At 45.7% G+C, this 24,470-nt stretch overlaps 1 protein-coding gene across 2 annotated transcripts; it reads right to left on the bottom strand.

The window, feature by feature from the left end:
• Positions 1-19,647: 19,647 nt before the first annotated feature.
• On the bottom strand, positions 19,648-21,363 carry LOC112104199 (mid1-interacting protein 1). 2 transcript variants are annotated; one of them, XM_024196373.3, is made up of 2 exons: positions 21,022-21,363; positions 19,648-20,338 (listed from the first exon to the last, which is right to left on the bottom strand). In XM_024196373.3, the coding sequence occupies exon 2, from the start codon at positions 20,158-20,160 to the stop codon at positions 19,660-19,662; it is 501 nt and encodes a 166-aa protein (XP_024052141.2). In that variant the 5' UTR covers positions 20,161-20,338; positions 21,022-21,363; the 3' UTR covers positions 19,648-19,659. The 2 variants fall into 2 exon arrangements, with proteins under 2 accessions (XP_024052141.2, XP_024052143.2); XM_024196375.3 differs by lacking the exon at positions 21,022-21,363 and adding an exon at positions 20,722-20,790.
• Between the last annotated feature and the right edge of the window lie 3,107 nt (positions 21,364-24,470).

Genomic DNA, 24,470 nt, shown 5'->3' with positions numbered 1-24,470 from the left:
ACCGCCTCTCTGTGAGATCCCCCCCGACCTGCTGCTCGCCACGTCCCTCCTCACCCCTCACCCCCGTGGACAGGACACAGTGAGCGGCGGGCGAAGGGGTGTGTCTCGCAGGAAGCGGGGTGGAGGAGAGAAGAGACACGGTGAGCAGGGAGCAGCCCCACGGGGAGGAGGGGTGGAGGAAAGAAGGGATGTGGCGGGTGGGGGAGGTTGTGGGGGAGGGAGCGGGGCCTGGGGCGGAGCGTGGGTAGGGCCGCAGGCAGAAGAAGCAGGATAGGGAGCTAGCCTCCCCCAGGGGAAGTTTCACCCGCCTCCCATGAGCCTCTCCTAACTCTTAAGAAACTTTTCTTTATTTCTTTTCCATCACAGCTGACTGCAAGATACTGCTGGGTACATAGAAACTGTTTCATTTACAGCCATCTCATTCTTCCTGCCTTGTTTATATAGTGGCATCTTAATCCAGTGTGATCACTTCCCAAACAGTGCATTATGTTATCTCTGGCAATGAATTATGTCCTCAGGGAGGAACACCCATCCAATTGCTTCTATTTATACATACATACTTTGATAGTGAACAGCAGTGAGGAGGAAATAGTGCCTGACAAGGAACTGGTAAAACAAATTAACTACATTTAATATTAAATGGGCCAGGCTAAATGATAGGTGGACCGCACAAGGGAGAGAGAGGACACACAAGGCCCCTCCCACCAGAGCTCTTACACAGGAAAAACCCATATGGTAAGTTTTGCCCTGACTTCAGTGGGAGCAGCATTTGGCCCATAGTACTTGAAAACTTCAGATTAGCTGGGAGTTGCTACCTGGATTTAAAAGTGGCTGAAGGACCATAAATAAATAGCTAATGATTAGCACCAAGGCATTGAGTTGTTTATGGGGGGGACCACAGTGATTGCTGCTGGAACAATCCATGTAACATTTCCATTAGCCATCTAGTGATAATAGCATGTCAATAAGACTTGCAGAGGAGTCTAGAAGTAGGAAAATAAGTATGTATTGAATTCATGGTATCTGTCTGCCAGGGAAGTCCAATGGCAGTAGATGTTACCGGTTTTTCAACCTTTCCAATGCCAGAAGTGTGTGAATAGACCAGACCTGCAAAATTCTACTTGCCGTGGGTATTTTTTGTCTGATGAACAAATAAAATATCATCAGTTTATCATTATCATCAAGGAAAGGGACAAGCAAGTAGATGTTATGCCCTGGTCACCTATATTTTAATGACAATTTGGAAGACTGGACTATGTTCATCCATCCCACAATGACTTCACTTCTGGGGGAGTTGCATAGCATTTACTCCACCACTGCGGAGGGATCTCCTTTGTAAGGAAGGGATACCAACCACAAAGTTCAGAACTGCACCTGGATCCCTGTCTGACTGCTCCTAGAAGCTGCACAGTAATATGGAGGGGTGGGAGAGGGTGTTCAGACCCAGCTGGGGGGCTTCACTTCAGGGCCGGCTCCAGGCACCAGCGCAGGAAGCAGGTGCTTGGGGCGGCCAATGGAAAGGGGTGGCACGTCTGGGTCTTCGGTGGCGGGTCCCTCAGTCCCTCTCGGAGGGAAGGACCGGCCGCTGAATTGCCGCCGATGAATGAAGCAGTGCGGTAGAGCTGCCGCTGAAGTGCCGCCGATCGCGGCTTTATCTTTTTCCTTTTTTTTTTTTCTTCGCCGCTTGGGGCGGCAAAAAAGCTGGAGCCGGCCCTGCTTCACTTAGCCTATTATAGAGACAGGAGCTAATGTAACTTTCTAATCTGGATCAGAACCTTCCCAAAATTGAAGGGTGTTCACATGGGAAGTTTGTATTAAAACCTATCTCCAATCTTTTGTACATGATGTAACCTTCATTCATTTCAGTATGGCCTGGGACAGAGACTTGGAAATGAGGCTGCACTAAAGCAAAAAAAGCAAACAAACCCTCATTGGGCCAAGAAACACCCTCTTTTCCGAGACCATGGGTGGGATCTGCAAAGGGACTTTGATGTTTCAGTGCTGAGCAGAGCAACACAATGGCTAACTTTTAGGCACCTAGAAAATCCCAGGAACAACACTATGACCACAAGGCAAACTGGGAACCAAGGCTCCCTGTACAAGGAATGTGAAGAGACAGGTGCCTTAGAATGCTATCCACAAAAGCCAGCATGCCAGGTAGCTCCTGCTTAGGCTAGCCCAGGGGTGAGGCTGATGTACTAAGTATCCCACTCTACCGTTTCTCAGAGATAGGCCAGTTGTCCGGGAAGCCCTTTACTCTGCTAGTGATTCACAACATTCTTCAGTGCCTCTGAGCCCCCCTGTTCTCTCCTTTCTCCCCCTGTGCTGGGAGGGTTTGAACCTAGGTCCCCCACATCCTGGGCAAGTGCTCTAACCACTGGGCTAAGAGGTGGGCACCACTGCTACCAGCTGGCATTTGAAAAGAGCCCAACCTGGTAGGCATGCTCAGCAGGCCCCTTGGACATGTTAGGCAGCAGCACATTTATCTTCCCCTGGTTCACACATCACCCTGGGGCTTAGACAGGAGACAGGCACCCAGATGCCTAGAGTCAGGCAGCAGCACACATGCCCTAGGTTCTAAAACTTAGGGTCCTGAGAAACTTTTACTTTGAAGAAGAAAAAAAACACATAGGGACTGACTGACTGGCACCTACAGTGTTTGGCAGGAGTTTACAGTGGATCAAAGTGGGGAATTTAGGCACCTAAACCTTCATGGACTCCACCCTATGTACCCAGACCAGTACCAGATGTAGCAAGAAGAGAGAGCAAATCCCTTGCTAGGGATGGGAACAGACTATCTTCACGCTGAAATGGATGCAAGCCACTAAATCAGCAGGGCACCTCCTGGAAAAATGTTGTTCCTAGAAGTTAGAAATATAGGCAGGGAATAAAATGAGGGGGAAATACAAACTAGTGCACTAGGGATATAGTCCAAAATGTGAGACATTCAGTGTCATGGACCAACTATGACATCAGTAAGGAGACTGAGGGACAACAAACAAAAAGTGTTTACAATGCAATATGACGGGGGGGAAAAGCCAGTACAATTTGTGGTGCATACACAAAGGCAGGGGCTGAATTCAACTAGTCCACCAGAATCACAAGACCTCGAATACTCACACATTTCCTAGCAAGCAATTACATGATACACACTCACTAGTTTAGACATTTTAGGAACTTTTCCAAAAATCTTACCTCAAGTTGTATTTGCCTTACATGACTGGGATTGAGTCTCTAAAAGCCAGAGTGGCTATTTGCTGCCTCTTGTGGGATGCACCTGGAAAGCCCAGGTGTCCACTCTGATAGGGGTGGGACCATTAAAAAAATGGCATGGGGCTCTGCTGAGGGAAGTTTGCAAATGCAGGTACAAAAAGTTCTGTATTCAGAGTGTGCTCAGAGATGATTTCAGCAGTATATCAAGTTCTTAGGAGCATATATTGTGGAATATTTCATCTGCTTGTATTTTTTTCTTCAGAATCTAGTCACACACTTAGGCCTGGTCTACACTACGACTTTAATTCGGATTTAGCAGCGTTAATCCGAATTAAGCCTTCACCCGTCCACACTACAGAGCCAGTTAATTCGAATTAAAGGGCACTTAAAATCGATTTCTGTACTCCACCTCGACGAGCGGAGTAGCGCCTAAATCGATTTTGTTAATTCGAATTAGGGTTAGTGTGGCCGCACACCACCGAATTACTGTGGTTAAATTAATGGGGTAGTGTGGCCGCACACCACCGAATTAATGTGGTTAAAAACCGAATTAATGTGCTTAGTGTGGCCGCGCACAATCGAATTTATACAACCTGTTTCCCAAATTCGAATTATCTAAATTCGGATTAATCCCGTAGTGTAGACATACCCTTACTAAACCTGTTAAAGGTTTGGATTGTGCTTTTGTGAGATCCTCCTTTTCCCTGTTGGGGATATTAGTGTTCTGTTTATGCTTTAAACTCTGTGTTGAACAAAAAGATCTTGGAGTGAGAAGCTACAAAAACCATCCCCGCTGCCACTGAAGCTGGCCACAACATGAAAAAAGTATTTAAAAACAATCAAATCCCCAGTACTAATGTTGCAAAATTTCATAGAAAAGCATGCAAAATTCCAGCAACACCACAAGAGAAACATATGTAAAAACATCTTATTCTGTGCCTTGGAAAAGAAGCTTATTTTCTTCTCCCATACGTAAGAACCGTAATCTTATGTGGCCTTCTCCCATACACCGCTGGGTTTTCCAAAACCCCTTCTCCACAGTCAGGAACCTTATGTCTCATATGAGATGAAATCATAAATGTGTGGTATTTTACAGCATAATAAAGGCCTCAACCTTCCCATAAAGTAATACTTTTAAAAACATTGTCTCCCTCAGTTTTAGTCTTTCTTCTTTCCTTTTCCCTTCCTTCCCTCCAGTTTTTCTCTCCTTCTTCTTTATATCTTGGTGCCCCTTGTGCTCTGGCTTTGTCATTGTTGGCATTGCCTGAGTCTAATTTTTCAGTGTTTAATGATTTTTTTAATATTGTGCTCTTTCTCTCTGACCATACTCCATTCATCTCCTTCCTCTGGGAGGTTTTTTTTTTTTTTTTTTTAGTCCCGCTCTCTATCTAGCTCTCTATTTTTTCTGTCATTTTCTCTCTCCTGTTGGATGTTACTTTGCTCTGATTGTGAATCTCCCTTCCCTTTTTCAAAGCTGACTCTGCTCTATTAGGACTCTTTCTTCCCTGTTCCCTCAGGTTAATTTTCTTCTCTCTCTCTCTCTCTCTCTTCTCCATATCCACTTTCAATGTCTTCCTCCTCCCCTTTCTTTTTCTTTTCCCTATGTCCTTTTTCAGTTTCTCGCTCTTTCCTTCCCATGTCCCAGTTCAACTGCTCCCAGTTTTCTCCTCCCCATGTCCTATTTCTCCCTGTTCTCTTCTCCCCATGGGTCTGACTCAATTTCCAGTGAAGTCAACAAGAGTCTTTCCATTGACCTGCATGGAAGTTGGATGTCTTTCAACCTCCCACCCGCTTTACCCTATATTATTTTTCAACCCCTCTCACTTTCCCTCTATAGCCTCACCAACTCCTATTTAAGTTTCTCTGATTCTCTCTCCTGATCATATCCTCTTTCAAATTCTCTCCTCCCTAGGTCCTGCTTTCACTTCTCTTTCTTTCTCACTCCTCCCCCTGCTCCATTTCAATCTCCCCCATTTGTCTCTCATCCCCGGCTGTCAAGGTTCCTTCCCCACTCTGAACTTTAGGGTATAGATGTGGGGACCTGCATGAGAAGCTCTAAGCTCAATTAACAGCTTAGATCTGGTCTGGCTGCCACCACTCCCAAGCACTAATTCCCTTCCCTGGGTAGCCTTGAGAGACTCTTCACCAATTCCCTGGTGAACACAGATCCAACCCCTTGGATCTTAAAACAAGGAGAAATTAACCATCCCCCTTCCTTTCTCCCACCAACTCCTAGTGGACCCGGATCCAACCCCTTGGATCTTAAAACAAGGAAAAATCAATCAGGTATTAAGAAAAAGGCTTTTATTTAAAGAAAAGAAAGGTAAAAGAAAACCCTCTGGGAGAGATTAGCATACCAGCTACTCTCACAGACAACAGATTCCAAACACAGAGGATGCTCCCCTGGGCAAACCCTTAGTTACACACAAAAAAATACCCAATTTGACTATTCCTTTAATTGCACAAGACAGGTTACAAAGAAATAAACATAAACCTATTTATTTCCTTCACTAATACGCACTACTTAATAAGAGGCTGAATTCTGGAGCTTTCCCACTCCAGTCCAAAGTGAAACTCACACAGACAAAGGGAACTTCCCTCCTTCCCTTTGAACCATCTTGTCCTCCCATTGGTTCCTCTGGTCGGGTGTCAGCTAGGCTAGGTGAACTTCTTAACCCTTTACAGGTAAAAGAGGCATTAACCCTTAACTATCTGTTTATGACACCAGCCTTTTATTTATCTATCTCTACACTAGCTAAACAGTCTGCCTCATCTATATTTTAGCTGACTATCCTTGCAATCTAGGCTTTTATTCCACACCCACCACTGTTGTATCTGGGCACCTTACAAGTATTATGTGAAACAAAAGATCAGTGTGTGTGCCTCTCTCTCTCTCTCTCTCCTAGAAATATGTGTTTTGTTTTGAGTGTAGCATCCTTCCCCACCCTTCCCCAGTAATTATTGTAGGAATGAAAAGCCAAGAATACGAGTTTCGAAAAGCAGTGAGGTCAATGCTCATTCTTTTTTGCAGGAGTGAATCCCATAATCTCTCTCAGTTGGGAGAGGACATGAGTTGTCTGTGTTAAAGTCAATGTCAAGATTACAGTTGATCTCATTGGGAGCTGGATCAGACCCTTTGGAGGAGAGAGAGGTTGAAAGAGGGCATAAGAAGAGAGAGACGAATGTGGGGAAAGGTTCATAAGCGGGCATGAGGAGAATACAGAGAAAAGGGAGATATTAAAAGAAGACCACGCTCCCTGAGAGATCACCTCTCTCTCTGCAATCATGTCCTCCCATGAAAGCTACATTTCTCCAGAATAATGGACCAGCTACCACAAGATTGTGGGTAGAAACTGACCCAGGGAATAGGAAGAAGGAGGATTCACCATTTGTGGTCTCATTTTCTTCCTCCCCCAGCTCTCATCTGCTGCTTCTCCCAAACACCTGCGCTAGGCAGGAAAACAGGAGGTGCAAATCTGAGGATTCTGCCTCATCTAGCCCAAACCCTGGAGGATGCCTCCATTCACAGGCCCCAAAAGGAGCCATTAGTCCAGGGGGGGTCTGGTGGATGAATCCTCCCCAACCCTTCCACAAAGACAGGAGAAGGGGATAGGAAGGAACACATTCTGAGGGCCTCCCCATATCTTTCCACAGGACTAAAAGGGAGGAAGCAATAGAAATCAGTGAGGTGAGGGCAGCTGGTGTAGAGCCATGGACTTCTCCCAACCCTTCCACAGAGCTAGAAGATGAGAGGAGCAGTCTTGTCCCTGGGGTTGAGGGCCTCTTCCAAACCTTTCCATAGGGCTGGGAGATGAGAAGTACTTGAAGTGGGGCCTGGGTGGGGGAAGCAGTGAGAACCTGGCCAGGGGGGGAGGCAGGGGGTAGCTGAGCTTTCCACAAGGTTAGGAGGCACTTCAATTCCTTTGGGGGAGGGGACAGTGCTCAGGAGTGCTTGCTGCACCACCAGGGGCTATGTATAAAACACATGGTCAAGCAAGACTTTGAAAGATTTAATTTGCAATCTTTTCATTTCACCAACATTCAAATCAATAATGCCCCTTTAAATAAATAACATGGAGTAGTAAGTTAAAATTCCCTTAGTCTGGTCTTATCTAGTCACCACAGTTCTTTCAATACATCAGCAGTAATAATCTGTACTTTCCATGATGTTCCTGTAATCAGAATTAGAGTTCCTGTAGGTTTCATTTTCTCTTCCTTTCCCTCCACTAGGAAAAAATGGAAAAAATAAGTGGAAAAACTCTACTTTAATGCCACCCACCACTTCCCTTCTCCTGAACATTCATAACGTTCAACTCCCTATTTGGCTGCTTAGTGACTCTCCCTTGGAGTTAAGACTTTGCAGCACATACAGCATGACAGCAATTTCATGGCCTAGTCTCAGACCCTTACAATACCAATATCAGGGGAATTGTCCTGGTTAGGGGCCAGAGACGACCTGTGCCTGTCAATAGCAGAGTGAGGGCAGCTGGCTTCAGCAGTGTTACTGAGCATGCTCAGTCCAAGCCAAGTAGCAAATCGGGGTGGGGTGTGTGTGTGCCTGGTGAGCTAAATTGTATTATGGTAGCTCCTTGGTCCACTAAATATTTTGGTGAAGGAGTAGGCTTAGAGCCCACTGCAACTCCCTCCATGATCTGACCATTCTCAGGCACTATGTGTGGTCTCCAGTGGTCTAATCATTCTCAGGACTGGTCAGACTTGTATAAACCCTCGTAGGTATATTATCTCCTTATTCCCATAGAAGGGGACCTTAGGATATGACCTTAAACCAATCCTTGTAACAACATTGCAAGGATAGAAAATACACATGTGCATAGACGCCAAATTATGATTGCTGTGGAAACCACGGCCTTGAATTTTTTGACTTGTGTGTGATTAAAATGTCAGCCTGTAATATTATATTAACATAGTGGGGTTTTGCACTGAATATGTTATAATTTTAAAGAAACATCTGCAGGGAGGAAAAGACAATAACACTGTGTCCTTTCAAATTAAATATAACCCAATGATAATAGCTTGAAACATGTATAAAAATTGGCAGACTTCAAAAGCAGTGATTTACAGGTTGGGATAGAAAGCTAATCATGTTAACATGCAGAAGAGAAAGGATTATAGTGTAAATGATGCAAGAGGAGAAAGACCATCATCTGAGAGAAGGAAGAACAGACAGACAAAATGAGCATGTTATTGGTATAAAACAATAAAGATCATCATGCTGCATTGAACTATAGTTTATGAGTACTTAATTCCATTGTATATGTGAACAGATAGTCTCATCTCAGAAACAGAATCAGTAGCCTAACAAAGTAGAAGGTTACAAAGCAGCAAAGCAGATCAAGTTCTTTTTGCCACTTATTAAATCAAATGTAACATTTTTGCAAAATGCTTGTATTTCAGAGTACCTAAGACAGGCATGTCTGATGCTGAGGTGGCAAGGTACCATGCTGTCATATACGTTTGAGGAAACCTCAAGACTCTCACTTCAGAGAATAGTGAAGAACAGCTGTATCCTAGACATGATTAACTTGGTCCAATGAGGGATGAGAGCCATCTTTCTCTAAGAACACCATCTATTTGATAATCCATTGAGTGACAAGGAGGGCAGCTAAAAAATAGTGCACACCCATGTGCTGAAGGACAGTGCACTGGTGTATGCTAATAGTGCAGTGAACTGAAGGGACCCCAAAATAAGTGATAGGCCCGGCACATATTCTTGGAAGACACCCCCTCCCTTCCAAAAGAACATATAGATTCTGTCGGTGGAAACACAAGGGTGTTTACAGACTCATGTGTGTCCTAATCACTCACAAATACTGGGAAAGACTTCAAAAGTGCATTTTTATTTCTTCTGCAAGGAAAGCTAAAAGTGGATTGAGGTCATCATGAAAAATGCTGAGTCGGGGCACTCCTCTCAGTGTATTACATCTGCATTAACTTTGCTCTGCCTTCTTTGGCATTGTTGCTCATGACCACCTATCTTTATTACCTTGAGGCCTGGGCAAAGGTAGTCAGTCCACTCTTGCTCCTTATAACACCACCAAAAAGATAAAGGAAAGTGGAGATAAGACCTTAGTTGCATAAATAGACGATAAGTAAAATGAAAAGCTCTGTGTAAGCTCAGAGGCTTGTCTCTCTCACCAACAGAAACTGGTCCAATAAAAGATATTACCGCACCACCATGTCTATATAAAGGAAAAGACATATTGCATTGCTGAGATAGATCTCTTATTGCATTTATTCTTATTCTTTAAACACAGCTACATCAAATTCTGCCCTGATCAGTATACCCCATTCAATCTCACTGAAGCCAAAGAATTGCACAAGATATATGTTAGCACAAAATTTCGCACATAGACACTAAATTATCCAACGTCAAAGGTAATCAAAGTGGTCTACCTACAGAACAGGGTGATGGCAGTCCCTGGACAGCTGGTTGGTCATATGGTGCTGGTTTCTCTTCCTTGTTTCCAGCTGCTAAATTGTATTAAAAGAAGCTGAAAGTAAAGAATTCCTTAATATTACTTTTGTATATTAACAATTGTTATGTAAATACAAAGGAGAGAGGAGTATCCAAAAGACAGCAGGGAGAATTTTCAAAAGCACCTAAGTGACTTAGGGGCCTAAGTCCCATTTTCAAAAATTACTTAGGCTCAGATACTCAAGGGAATTTAGACACCTAACTCCCATTGATTTCAATGGGACTTGTGCTCCTAAGAGGAGGTCACTTTTGAAAATGGGACTTAGGTTCCTAAGTCACTGATGCATTTTTGAAAATTTTACTCTGGGTTCCTAACTCAGTTTTGAAACTGAGACTTAGGCCTGGTCTACACTGGGGGTGGGGGTGGGGGGGGGAAATCGACCTAAGATATGCAACTTCAGCTACGAGAATAGTGTAGCTGAAGTCGACATATCTTAGATCGACTTAGAATTACTTACTTTGCGTCCTTGCGGCGCACGGGATCGATGGCCACGGCTCCCCTGTCGACTTTGCTTCTGCCTCACGCCGAGCTGGAGTTCAGCAGTCGATGGGAGAGCCAGGGCCGGCTGCAGGGTTTTGGCCGCCCCAAGCAGCCAAAAAAAAAAAAAAAAGCCACGATCGCGATCTGCGGCAGCAATTCGGTGGAAGGTTCTTCGCTCCCAGTGGGATTCGCTCCGCCGAATTGCCGCCGAATAGCTGGACCTGCCGCCCCTCTCCGGAGTGGCCGCCCCAAGCACCTGCGTGCCAAGCTGGGGCCTGGAGCCGGCCCTGGGGAGAGTGATCGGGGATCGATTTATTGCATCTACACTACACGCGATAAATCGATCCCCGATAGATCAATCGCTACCCGCCGATCCGGCGGGTAGTGTAGACATACCCTTAGGCACCTATGTCTCTTAGGGGCTTCTGAAATTTTTAGCCCCTCTACTAAGATGTGGTCCACATTATGGAAACCTTTGAGAGATCCTTTTATACATTATTAAATATTGTACTAATGATTCTAGTGAAAGCTGAAAAGACTACACATTCTTCCTTGTTAAAACCTGATTTCTTACTGTTTTCAAATTTACATTTTTTTTTCAGTATTCTGCACTCAAATGCAATTTACTAGCTTTCTGTAAATTCATGCAGAGCATTCTAACAACCACCTTGTTCCTCCTCCTCCCTATATATGCTCACTATGGGTATATTTTCCTTTCAGTGTGTGTATGTGTGGGAGGGGGGATGTTTGAGAGAAAGAGCGAGACACTCCCCTTAATGCTAACGGCAATTATGATGGCACATCAAAAAAAGAATATAATGTACTTTAGCAACATAAACTAGTTTCCTGCATTGATGGCTCTGCTTTCAGCAGTGCTTATTATGCACTCTGACATTTTTCAAAGTATTGATTGGTGATCAGCTGTCATCTTTAAATTAAAAATCAGCCCATCCATATAAAAATAGTAAGTTAATAAAAGTAGTAGTATTCAAACAAGGAAGCACCATGGAATCACATCACATAACAGTATTATCCATTTCAGTTCAATCCAAAACTCAGACATGCCCAGATGATGAAATAAGGTCAAGAGCTGGTCGGGAGTTTTGGGAGAGGAGGGGTGGTGTGAATGGGTTTGAAGAGAAACAGGAGTGAACTGGGAAGGAAACAGTCCATGGGGAAAATGGCCTAATGGTGGTGCAGAGGGAGAACATTAAGGGAAATCATGCAGCGCATGTGGGAAAGCAGCTGTTGAGGCAGGGATATAAGCCACCTTGTATGTGATCCTGTGATCATTACTCAGGCAAGACTCTCAGTGAAGCCAACTAAAGTTTAATCTGAATAAAGACAGTGGTATTAGTCTCACCCTGTGTAGATTGTATGTAGCTGTAGGACTTGGTGGTGTGTAAGTGACTTTGTTGGCCTTTTTTAGCTAGAGCATTCTAAATATCCACTTTTGTTACTAACGTGAAAAGCCCAGAATGATATTGTACCTGCCAACATCCTCCAACAAAAAAGCAGTAGATTGTGCATTTGCTTAATTGTTCATATATTTGCATAAAATCAGGCAGAACCCATTATAAGAATGTGCATTCCCATTTTAAAGTTATACTATAATAAGGTGCCAGTGTGGGGAGATAACTGCATGCATTTTGGGGATATCTAGATTGCTTATCCTAGGTGCCATACATGTGAGTTGAGGAAATAAATACATTTCCAATAATATTTCTATTCCCCTTTTCATGATGACAAGTCTTAAGAGGCCAATTTCAAACTTGAATAGGATGAAATAGGAAATCTGACAAACATGGATATTAAAAATAGAAAAAGGAAAATGTTTTCTTAGAGTAAATGCCTTGTCAGAGTCTCTGGGGAATCTGGATTTGGATAATCTACATCATGAGAGAAGCAAGGGGATCAGAAGATTACTTTTAAATATTTTAGAGCCAGAGCTATGGTTCTGCACATGCAAAAACCACTCTCAGCTTTCAAATAATAGCTACCTCTCTTCCCCACTGAGCCAAGAACCAACAAAAGCAGTAGACTGGTCAGGTTTCCCCCTAGATCAGAAAGAAGGGCTGACAGGTAGTACTCTAGCTAAAGTACCTAATCTTTGTTTTCACACAATCCCCATCAGTGCAGAATCTGAAGGCCCAGGAAAAGCAGCAGATTTGGCAGTTCTAATTATTCTCGAGACACTTGGCTAAAACAGCAATCAGTGGCATGCCGACAACTCGGCCCAAGAGTGTTTCTTCTGGGTCTGAGTATTGTGGGGATCTTTCATGCGTGAATCTCACCCCTCCTGCATGGGGGACAAATGGGGGAGGAGGTCATGCACTGTCATATAAACTTCTCTCTTCATTTCTTGGACCCCAGTTAAGATTCTTTGCAGATTAGGCTGGGATTAGGGTGGGAGGAACTGGGCAGGCATGGCTAGCAATGGGCAGTCTACGACGGGGTGGGTACAGGCCTTAACCTGTATTACCTTTTCTGCTGGACCCCTCCACTCGAGAGAATTCCCGCTTTAAGGAGCATCCTTAAACAGCAGTGTCGGGGGAGGAGTTAGGGCCTCTGCACAGACAGCCCCAGCCTCCCGTGAGTCCTGGGGCAAAACTCAGCATTCCAGGGCAAAGGTTGGGGGAAGGGTTAAATTCCTCCCTATCCACCCCTTCCCCTGCAGAATGATGTGGAAGAAATGCAAGGAGGAAATCTTCACACAACATTCCTCCTCACAGACTCCCTCCCCTGCAGCAGCAGGTATGTCAGCAAGAGGGGGGGACCTGATGACATGCAAAACTGTGGATTATTGTGAATTATTACATTAGATACATTGCCTGTTTTCTCAAACTAATTACAGTTTACAAGGGGGAAACTTTTAATAAATAGGCTGGTCTGCTCAGTCATAGGTACCAGTTCTAGGACTATAGGGCATTCGCAATGTTCAATATACCCAGCTTTTAACATGAAGATGCTAATGCAAAATAGCCCTGAGCAATTACCAAAAGAAAAAAGGAAGAATTATTTTAGAATTATTTGTATGTAGGTAATCCTAATAAAAAGATCCAACACTGTTTAATTAATACTATGACAGATCCTACAGACATCACTAGACAAGCTCATTTAATGGCTTGTGATTTAATTCAGAGGCACCACCTGCTTTTTCTCTAATCTCTCTAAGGTTTTAATATACCATCTATTCCTGTGGTAAGCAAGCATTACACAAAAGCCCAGAACTAAAAGGTGTTTTTCTCATTCCATTACTCTTGGGCAGAAAAGTATGAACTTGTGTGAGGGGGGACTCTTTTTTTAAAGAGCATTGATTCTTGCAGACAGGTAGTAACAACAAGCTGAGTAATTGCAGCAAAGTCATTTTTGCTAATGCCTTTTCTAAAGGAGTTTGTAACTTGATTAATACAATTAATTTGGACCTAAACTTGGCATGCCAGGCCTCAGTCTGAAAATGAATTACTTTACAAATTTGACACTAGTATGTTTGGGCATTTCTAATTTTTAGAAGTGACAAACAAATGACCAAAAAAACTCAAAAATCCATGTGACCAATTGTGGTTAATTTTGCCGTATTGACCTCTTTACTTGCACTCTGCCCAGATTTATGGTCTGTTATATCTCACCTCCTATTTTTTGTCTATATGTTATCTTCTAGATGAATAAACCCTTTGTGACATGGACTGTGCGCTTTGGCTAAGCCGCTAAGCTGTAGAGCACCAACCATGCTGCTGGCCAAATATAAATGATGTAATAACATGTTAAAATCTGTAGGAAAGGGCTCTATGGGAGGAAATCTCTGCAAGGATCTTCTCACACAATCGTTTCCCACTAGACCCAATTATCTCATCAGTGGGGAGGAAGATAGGTTTTACTGTCTCTCTTTCCCTATGGAACAGGGTGCAGAGCCCTTCCTCAAACCTATCAGATCCCCACTCGAGTGGCCAGGCCCATTTCAATGGAGGCCTTGTGTCTTGGCACCAGCTCTGGCCCATGGTGGAGATCCAGCTTCCATTGAAGCCCAGCTACCAGAGATTCCACTGGCTGCAGCAGCCCCTGGAGTGGGGCCTATGTAGAAAAGGTAATACCACCTCGAGCTATATTTGGTTTCACAAGCTAGGTCTATTGGGAAGGAGATGAGTCAGTGATAGTCCTGCCCAGCTCTACCTAATCTCCATCCTTTGCCCCTGCATGGACCCTGGACAGCATGGAGCACCCTCTGCAGGGTGTGGAAGGCATGAGATGGTGCCATTGAAATGAGCCCTTTATTCGACACAGCAATGGGGAAAGCCACATCTGGCCCAATGGATGTCAAATTTTCCAGTGGGATGCATCAGAGTTTCTAGTCAAGGTTGGTGTCAAGATATTGGTTTCAGATCATTAATCTGTCTCTATGCCAGAACTGGACATAGAAAGTAGAATGTTTAGGCCCTTCTTTGCTTGATCGGTATTTGGGAGGGAAGGAGAAAACCTTATTGTGCCATGTTCTTCTTAGAAAGACAGGCAGCTGTTGAAGGCTTCTCTGGAGTTGGGGATGTTAGAAGTAGTCCCAGTGGAAATGGAGTGGTGGGCAGAGTACCGGCAAAGAGATCAAAGCTGTGAAATAAATACACAATTTATTGGTTACAGAAATACAATTGACCTGTAGCTATCATGAACATAAGTGTTATTTAGATTTTGCCTGTATCTTTAAAAGCAGAGAGACAAATCGGATGGAAATTAACTACAGAAAACCTATGTTAATGTAAAATGAATGCTGAAAATGTAAATACACAAAAAGTTAAATCTCCCATAACAACATCAACTCTTTCACATCACACATATTATATGGGAAGGTAAACACCTGACATCCAAAGTAATAATCAGAAGTAATATGTATGTAAGAACCTTAACTGGGCTACTTCTTGACTTCTGTGTTGTTGCATTTGGAACCTTAGGCCCAAATTATGGCTACGTTGTGCAAGTGCACCAGATGGGGGAGTGGGCCCAAGAAGCCCTTGCCCTCATGCACACCCAACAAAGAAGGTAGCCATTATATAACTGCAGGGAAATGAGAGGCAGGGACCAGCTAGCAATGCAGGCAGAGCTAATGGCTTTACAGAGAGATTCGTCTGCTTGGGGCAGGACATAACAGCAGAGCCGTTTTTCAAAGGCACAGAAAAAGCAGTTCTCAAAATGTTCTCACCACTGCTGGTGAAGGCATATAATGCCACCAGCCACCACCACTTGGGTGGTGTGCTGCCTCCTCCAGTGTACCACTGCCTCACAGGAGGCATAATTTTACTCTTAACATTGTATTAACCTAAGTATTTGCATTCAGCATTTTATGAGAGTCTTATATGGATCCTACACTCTTCCATTCCCAATTATTTTCCTATGTGCAGATGGTGGGACTGGCATGCACCTTTGCCACCCCAACACTTTACCAGTCAGGGGCTCATTGTGCACACTTATCAGAACTGTACAATGTGCTTTATGAAATGTACATTTAATCCAACACAAAATTTCATCCATCAAGGACTGCAGCCCATGGTCGTAATGCCCTTTGGCTGCCATATCCCCAGTATCCGCCATAGGAAGTTAAGCCAGCCCCCTGCTAAGATGAAGCCATGACTTTTCCCTCTAACTTTTCCCTCCTGTGGCTTTATATGCAGAAAGGTATGATTCTGCACCTAAACCACAGTGGTGTATCATCGTATGTGCTCTCAAACAACTGACATATTCCACAAACAATGCCTTGTAGTAGTTGGTAGACAGCATGTATATAGAGTTGTAACCAGTTTGTAAAGTATGCAAGGGGCTTTGAGATTAATTATTACTCTACCAATATCTGAAATACAGTTTACTTGGTTTATTTTCTTATCATCAAAGGTGAGTTAAAAAATACTAATACAGTACTTATAAATTGTACCTCTTCTGGTTTATATAAAACTATAGTTTTTTTTTTAAACTTGCCTTTTCTTATAAGACATATCCTTGGAGAACAGTCCATTCACTACGCTGTTAGACTGCAGCGTTGAGGGAGAAACTTCTTAAAGGCAGATCCTGTCTGTAGGCATCATTTAATCTGAAATCAGAATTGTTTTATTGGCACAAACTGATGGTTTATCTAGTCCAGTATCTAATCTCCAGCACTTAAAAATGCCTAATGCTTCAAAGGACGATACAATGCCCAATAATACAGCTAATTGTGCAATACTGAACCATTAAGGGAGATTTCTTCCCAATCAGTTTATGGCATGAAGACTGACAGTGGTGGACTTTGTAATTGTATCCTTGCTACTGAAATATGAGATGTTATGACTTATATGTCATTTTAAAACATATTTTTAAACTAAGTTGTTTTCTTCAGTAACATGACAGCAACAAATTCCATACTTTGGACTTTGCATTGAAAAAATATTCATTTTTATCTAGTTTTAAATTCGAAGACTTTTTATTTCATCAAAGGTGCTCTTTTACTTAAATCATATGAATAGGTAAACAGAAGAACTTGAATGGCTTCTCTACAGTCCTTGGTATTATATATTCCTATATCACCTTAAGCTTTAAGGTTTACTCATATGGAAACTCTGTTTCCACTCCCAAATACCTCTAATAATTTTCATTGTTCTCCCTCTGAACCTTTTCTATTTCTGTTGTATTTTTTTAGATGTGTTCAAAATTGAATGTAATATTCAAGATGAGACTATACTATCAGTTTACTAATGGATATTTTCTACTATCTTATTTGTGGTTTTGATCAGCACTATAAATTGAGTATACACTAAATCTTTACTGGGAGAAATTACAACTAATTCAGAATTAGATAGTTAGACTTAAAATAATATCAGGGCCTGTCTTTTTAATAAGCAATTTTAAACAGTAGTGTTGTAGTCTTAAACTGGTTTATTTGGAAAGACCCTGATGCAGAACTAAATAATAAAGCAGAACAAGTTGTTCCTCCAAAACTTCCAGGAGTATAAAACTTTAAAACAACCCCAAGGCAAGGCATCTTTTACCTCATGTTTATTGGGCTTTGTTCACTAATAGAAAGCCTTACCAGCTGAGAAGTTAGGAATCCTTTGTAGTACTTCTCATTACCCCTGATATTTTTCCATGCACCACCCTATTGGGAAGTAAAACAGACTGACTGATAGTGTTACTAATGAGACATTGTTAGGTTAAAAAGCCAGTTATGTTTTTCAAGGTCTCCTCAGTTATGTCATTAATAAATACTTTGATTTATTAGGAACATAGGACTGGAAAGGACCTCCTAGTCCCCTGCTATACCAGTCATATAATCTTGTTCATAAACTTATCAAACTCCATCTTTCAAACGAATTGGGTTGTCTGCCCCGGCCCCCAACTGCTCCTATTGGAAGGCTGTTCCAGAATCTCTCCTCTGGTTAGCAACCTTCTTCTAATTTCCAGTCTAAATTAGCACTAGAAGCACTGATGAACTTTAAAATATATTTCAACATTTAAACTGTTTACTTTTTTCACATTACTCAACTTGGACAATGAAACTGACCCACTAGTATCAGTGTCTGGTTCTCATGCACTAGTACAATGTCGCAGTGAGACATTGAGGAGTGTTGGGGGATTTTTAAATCTAAACAAAGGTGGGTTTTGTTTGTGTGTGTTTTTTTTTTTTTTACTTTAATGAAAACACTATTCTATTAAGGTTTTTTTTAATGGGGTCTGGGTACATGCTGCATGGCAGTGTCCTTTTAAGTGCATTAAGATATCTACAAACTATTAGCCTTTCTGAGCATGAAAAATTTGAAAGTGATATTGTGCCTGAAGATTAAGTGTATATTATCACTGAACATAAGCATTTCATAACGTGAAAAGAAAAGCTGTTAACCCTATCTGTTTGTCATATGCACACATATATTGTAATCATAAGTATACTGAAATGTTACTTAGGACTTATTCAAGGGCAAGCCTTTACCAGACAATATACTGTACTATGTGCTACACCACCTAATGCTGCATCTATATGTAGAGAGGGAGAGAGAACTAATTACAGGGCCTATTACTTCAGCAAATGGAAAAAATGCACAGAGAATAAAATCTATACAATTCTGGTAACATAGAGCCAGTTGCTAGTAACCATCAATGTATATTCTCAAATACTTTAGTTTAAACAGGGATTGACCTTTATATTGGTATACATACATCTTGACAGACTATTCTCACTCTGTTTAACAGTTGAAGTAACTAAAAACATTGTGTAAGGTATATTTGCTAGACCCATTTTTAGCAGTTTTGCATATGTTAGCGAGTCCTCACTAACAAATTACCCCTTTATATCCAGCGCCTTGTAACATAGCACTGGAAATACAGTTTTAAAATAACGTAGAGACGCAATTAACATATTTAGGTTGTGTATGTGAATAATTAGTATTTAATGCAAGTAGAGAACAGGGAGTATAACAAAAAAAGTTAAGCCAATCTTAGTCAATACATTTGCTTCTTTATTTTAGAATATACTCTACATCTGGATAAAAAAAAGTTTTAAATAAGCTTCAGTACATGTACAGTAATGGTACCCTTCATCCGTCCAGCAATACAGGGATGTAGTTTAGTAAACTGGCTCCGTCCTGGGTAACACATGTAATTTTTACAACAGTTTTGTTATTTTCATTGGCTTATTTTCAGCCTCATATCAGCCAGCTATACAGCCGGCACATACATGTACAAGTCATCAGTCTCCTTACTTGGAGGGGAACAATAACTGCTCACCCTGGACAGAACATAAAATCGAATGAACTAATATTGATTAATGTACACCTTTCTCTGTTTGTGCGTTGGTAAAAAATAAGAGGACTGCAATTCTATGAGCATGCAAAGAAATCTTACACATTATATACACGTCTTTTATTGTTATAAAAGTAGTGCAAAACAGGAAAGAAAGAAGTGATGCAGTCTCCACTAGGAGGACGGCCGCCTCCGCCACCACACGCTGTCAGTAACTGGCCTCGGCCACCCTCCGTCATTCATGCTAAGCTCCCAGTCTAGGAAACTTGATACACACACGCCGCTTTGCTGCTGCTGCTGCTGCGTAGGCAAAGATCCCCGCCGCCGTGCAGCGCACAGCTGCTCGCACACCCGGGCAGGATGTGCCCGCCATGCGTCATGGTCCCCTCCCCCTCCTGCTTGAACGTCCACCCGCCCCAGCCGCGCGCGCACACACACACACACACACACACACACAGGTCTGCCCCTCCCCCTGCACCCCTCCTCCACGGTCGCAGTCATTCATTCATTCCCCCTCTGGCACGCGCCCCCACCCGCTTCCATTGTCACACACTCGCTCCCCCTCCATGCCCATCCCATGCTCATCCCCTCCATTTGCACCTGCACACACATGCTCCTCGTCCTCGGACGCGTTCCCCAGAGCCCCTCTTCCCCGTCCCCCGCAGATAGGGATCCCTTGCTCGGCGGCACCCCCCCCCCCCATGCCAAGCCCTGCCCTGGCTCAGTGCCCCCAGTTGCTGAAGCCGATCTCCTGCTTGTATCTGTTGGTGAGCACGTTGGCCTTGCGGGTGAGTTTGGAGAGCACCGTGTGGAGTCCGCTCAGGTGATAGTGAAATTGCTTCTCCAGATCCTCCTCCTCCACCGCGGCCTCCGGGAGGCCCCGGCTAATGTCCCCGCTCAGCTTGTCCTTCTTCCGGCTAGCCTCCTCGGCGCCCTGCTGCAGCACCCCCCACTCGATGTCGTTGCGGATGGACTTGAGCAGCAGGTAATGGCTGTACATGTCCCTGCGGGAGAAGAAGGCGCCGGCGTCCCCCGGCGACAACTGGGGGTCCCCTTCCCCGCAGCCGCCCCCCGAGTCCAGCTCCTCCAGCAGCAGCGGCACGTCCCGCAGCAGGCTGGGCACCATCACCGTCTGGTCCATGTTGTTGACGGCCCCGATGAAGCGGTTCATGGCGTTAAAAAGGGAGTGTTTCTGGCTGTAGGAGTCGCAGATCTGCATCATGTTGGCAGATGGGTGGGGTGCAATGCCAGTGATCACCGGGTGCCTGGGGAGCACGGACACAGCAGCCGGTTCCTTCTTCTGCCCCACCAAATCTCCTTGCAAGGGCCACCAGGAGCCAGGCCTTGTATCTCCAAAGCCTCCCCCCCGTTTGCTCGCTGCAACGCTCAGGGGCGGTTTGCTGGAATAGAGAAGGATAGATGGTGTTTAGATGGAGGGCATTTTGCGCCATGCGCTAACCCACAGTTATCAGTACTTCTCCTTCCTACCCATAACCCTCTCCCAGAGCTTCACCTTTTTCTCCCCCTAGCCCTCAGCAAACTCCTTCCTCACCCCAGTCCCCTTCAGCTCCCCATTTTAATCCCAACCCCGCTCTGGACTTTGCCTCCGATCTTTCCTCCTAACTCCTCTATCCGTGCACCCCTGCACCTTCCAACGCCAAGCCCTCCGTTCCCTCTCCCTCATATCTCCCGACCTCTCTCTGCAAATCTTCTCTGACCTCAACCTCTCTCGGTGGCCCCCCTGCCCAATATCTCGCGGCATCCTCTGTCAGTGCATCATCACCAAAGCCAGCAGCTAACGGAGGAAACCGAGCTGCTTTTCGATTTCTCATTCAGAAGATGCAAGGGCAACTTCTTCCAGTCCACACCCCACGGCTCAAAGCATGAGGCTGGGGGATGGGGACGGCAAAGGGAGCGCCTCTGATGGCAGAAACACAACTCCTTGCAGCGTGAATAAGTTAAAAGAGCCCCCTATGAGCGTGACACGGCCACAGATCCATGCAAGCCGCCTTGGGAGCTCCCACTGCCATTCACCCCATCACCCGCTCAGATCAGGGGGACGCCGCAGGCAGCCCACACCCACCAATGTCCTGTTGAGTCGAGCCTCACTGCCGGCTCTCTGGATCTGGCTGCTGCTGGTGTCCGGGTGTCCGTGCGTCACTGTGTCCCGCTGCGGCCGGTAGCCCTGCTCCCATTCCAGGTGGTGTATTTATAGCGTGTACGGTAAAATAAGGTGTTCCCAAGTGCCACCCCCTTGCAGTGGAGCAAGATAAAGGCGGCTCTGAGTGACCGCGAGTAACACCGGCTCCTGATACAAGGGACTGGAAGGCGGCTCCGCCTCTCGCCTGACACCCGTAAGGGGAGGGCGCAGCGCGCACCCGGAGGCGGAGCCTGCCAGAGCCAGTGGCTGCGGGAGCGAAGCCGGGCGGGCGAGGTACCAGCTCCTGCTACAGCGCATCCCACCCATCACTCTACATCCCGGCCGGTGACTCGAAAGGAGCAGCTACCCGGAGGTGCGCAACTCCCCTGCACCTATTTGCATCAGGGCCGAACTTGGTCCTGTTTCCTCCTGATTGGATCGGTTTGTTATCTATAGCCACATCCATCCATGCCTATGTATAGACCAGCCGCTCCTGACTCAATCCCGTAGGAGTCGATGTGGAGAGCAGGACACAGCGCGGAGTGGAATGTTGACTCTCTCGCTGAATCACAGTTCCGTAGCGGCCGGGTAAGCAATGCAAACAGTGGCAATGTAAGCCCAGGAGGCAGAAACCTCGGGCAACTGTCAGAGAGGTAGTTCCAGTAAGTACACCAAGCATCCCAGCAGGAGAGGTCTGGCATTGGAAAAAAAAGAAAACTCCCTCTGGTTCCCAGAGGGAACCAATTTAATAGAGCACAATCCTCCTCCTCCATGCTCACACAGGGATAGAGTGTAACATACCTTACGCCAGCTGCCACCAACCCACAGGAGGAAAACCCCTAACACAGTCAGCCTGGATGGAATTCCACGCCCAGTCAGCAGGAACACAGCACTCCCCAAACCATCCTAATCCTCCTGCTCTAACAAATCAATTTTACTTCTCCTCCCCAGACCCCTAAAGGCGGAAAATCCACCCACCTCAATCTTCAAATTCCCGCCCCCCCCCCCCCAACTCCAGACAAAGATTAACACACCCAGCCTTTTTTTTACGTACACCATTTAGCTACTCTGCAGATAAGCCCTTTATATATGCTGGGTGGATGGATAGAGAGCCCCTCTCTAGAGACAATATCGACTTCAGACAGATATGTGATATTGTGCTTTAGCGATACTTGTATACGTTGGTCCAAGAAAGAACTGAATTGTGTAATACAGCAAATCCTCCCCATGCCCAGAGAGACAGACTGTTACACCCAGCTTTAAATTGGTTTCCTCCACCCCCCTAAAGCCCAGAGAAAGGGAGACTGTAAAGCGCCCAGCTTTAAACTGTCTTTCGCTCCGCGGACCATAATCCAAAAACAGGGAGACTGGAACAGACCCAGTTTTAAACCTCTTTCCCACTGCCCAATATGTATGTTTGCACCTCGGTATGTGTCTGCAGCAGCAGGTTGTAACGTGCCTGTTGGGACTGTATTTGGCACGGGTGATGATGTGGCACGGCTCTGCTGCATTGTGGGGGAGGGGGATCGCAACGGGTAGGTCTCATATATCTTAGCGAGCGAATAGATGGTTTTGCCCGCCTTAGCTGCATAGCCAGGCACGCCCCAAAGTAACATGCCGGCCCCGCATGCTGCTGCCTTAGAAGGGACTTCACAGCGAATGCGATTCCTCGCGTTGCGCTCTAAACGGAAGGGAGAGCGAATCAGCAGCCCCGCCGGGTGCACACACAAACTCTTTTCCGGTTCTGGTGCGCAGCCGGCGCTCTGACCCCACGCATGCGGAGGGGGTAATTAGCCGGGGCGGACACGGTTTACTCATGCCGGGCAGGAATGTAGTCCTTGTTAAACCGGTCTCACTCGACCTGCTGTCGGCCTTCGCCCAACAGAAGCGACGGCCGGGAGGCGCGCTGCCCAGCTGTGCCCTGAGCGGACTGGCTGACATTGGCATGCTGGTCAGGGAGCACTGCCCAGCAGCGAGGGCAGAAGGCAGAGCATTACAATGCGCCGCTGTGCACACCGAGACCAGGCCTCCCTCCCGCCTGATACGACACATTGCCCGGCTCCTGCCTCCCTTCCCCCATCAAGCCCCTTGCTGTAGCAGCAGCGCTGCGCATTTGCAGCCAATCTGTCCAGCAATAGCCCGGCTTCCTTTGCGTTGTCCTATCCCAGCTGGGCAGCCTCGCCGCTGCGCTGCCCCAGCCGCGGCTGCAACCAGAGCAGGCTACACCGCGAGCACGTGCACGGCCCTTCCCCCAGCCCGGCTGCAGCAGGCGCCGCTGGAGGAAGGGCATTTTAGGCCAGGCGCGCGACACGCAGCCCAATCCTCCCCCCTTCCCCCAGGAAAGGAGCGGTCGGGCAACAGGCGCGCACGCGGCCCCGCCCTATCTGTCTCCGTGCCCGCGTCCGGCGAGTTAGCGGGCAGTGCCGGGCCCGGGATCACCCCACAGCCTCACCTCCAGCCTCAGCCAATCGGCTCGCGTTCCAGTAGCCAGGCTCCGCCGGCATATGCTAATGAGCAAGATTCGGCGGTAGCCAATCAGAAACAACACCCCGCTCCCTGTCTCTCTCTGGCGACCGTGGTAACAGAAGCGGCCGCTGAAGGGACACGTGGGACAGAGGGAGAGTGCCGTGGAGCGTTACCTTGACAACTGATCAACCACAACACGGGGCGGGGGCCAACAGTGGGCATCGATTCCTGCCCCGCGCAGACCTGGCGTAATGCCTCAGCCGCTGTGTCACAGACGTCCCGGCATGGGAGAGTCCAACGCCTTGGCTCGCAGGGAGACTGGTCCCGCCCTTGTACTGCAAACACCTCCTGCGTTTCTGCAAAGTCGGGAGCACGCCTAATGCATGCACAGATAGTGCGCACAGGATCACTCCTAAGGCACACACACACCTAATGCACACCTGGCCACAGGCAGAAAAGAAGCACAGCTAACTAAAGCACTTGCAGAGAATGCACACCCAGAAAAACAGCTGCCAAATTAAACTAAGACATTTTCCTCTCCGACTCCTAGCCAACGTACAAAAGCCACCATGAATTTTCCGGTGCCACCTCAACCACAGCAACAAACGGTCTGTCCACTGCAAGGAAGCACTAGCAAGTCAAAAACTATTTTTTTCTGGACATGAGCCCACGCCTTGTAATAGTCATATTCAAGTTACTGGGAAGAACAGATGAAAAACGACAAGCTAGCGTACAAGTCACACACTACAACTAGCAAGTCAAAAACTAATTTTTCTGGACATGAGCCCACACCTTGTAACATTCATATTCAAGTTACTGGGATGAACAGATGAAAAACATCAAGCTATGGTAGCATACTACCATACTAGCAGATGACCTTGTCACCGCCTGAGGGGCTCGAGGCGGACTTCAAAGGGTCCGTTGGC

This window comes from Terrapene carolina, unplaced genomic scaffold, assembly GCF_002925995.2.
Source record: "Terrapene carolina triunguis isolate 2854851 unplaced genomic scaffold, T_m_triunguis-2.0 Scaffold24, whole genome shotgun sequence".
NCBI lineage: Eukaryota > Metazoa > Chordata > Testudines > Emydidae > Terrapene > Terrapene triunguis.
This window is presented reverse-complemented; position numbering and strand designations above follow the sequence as displayed.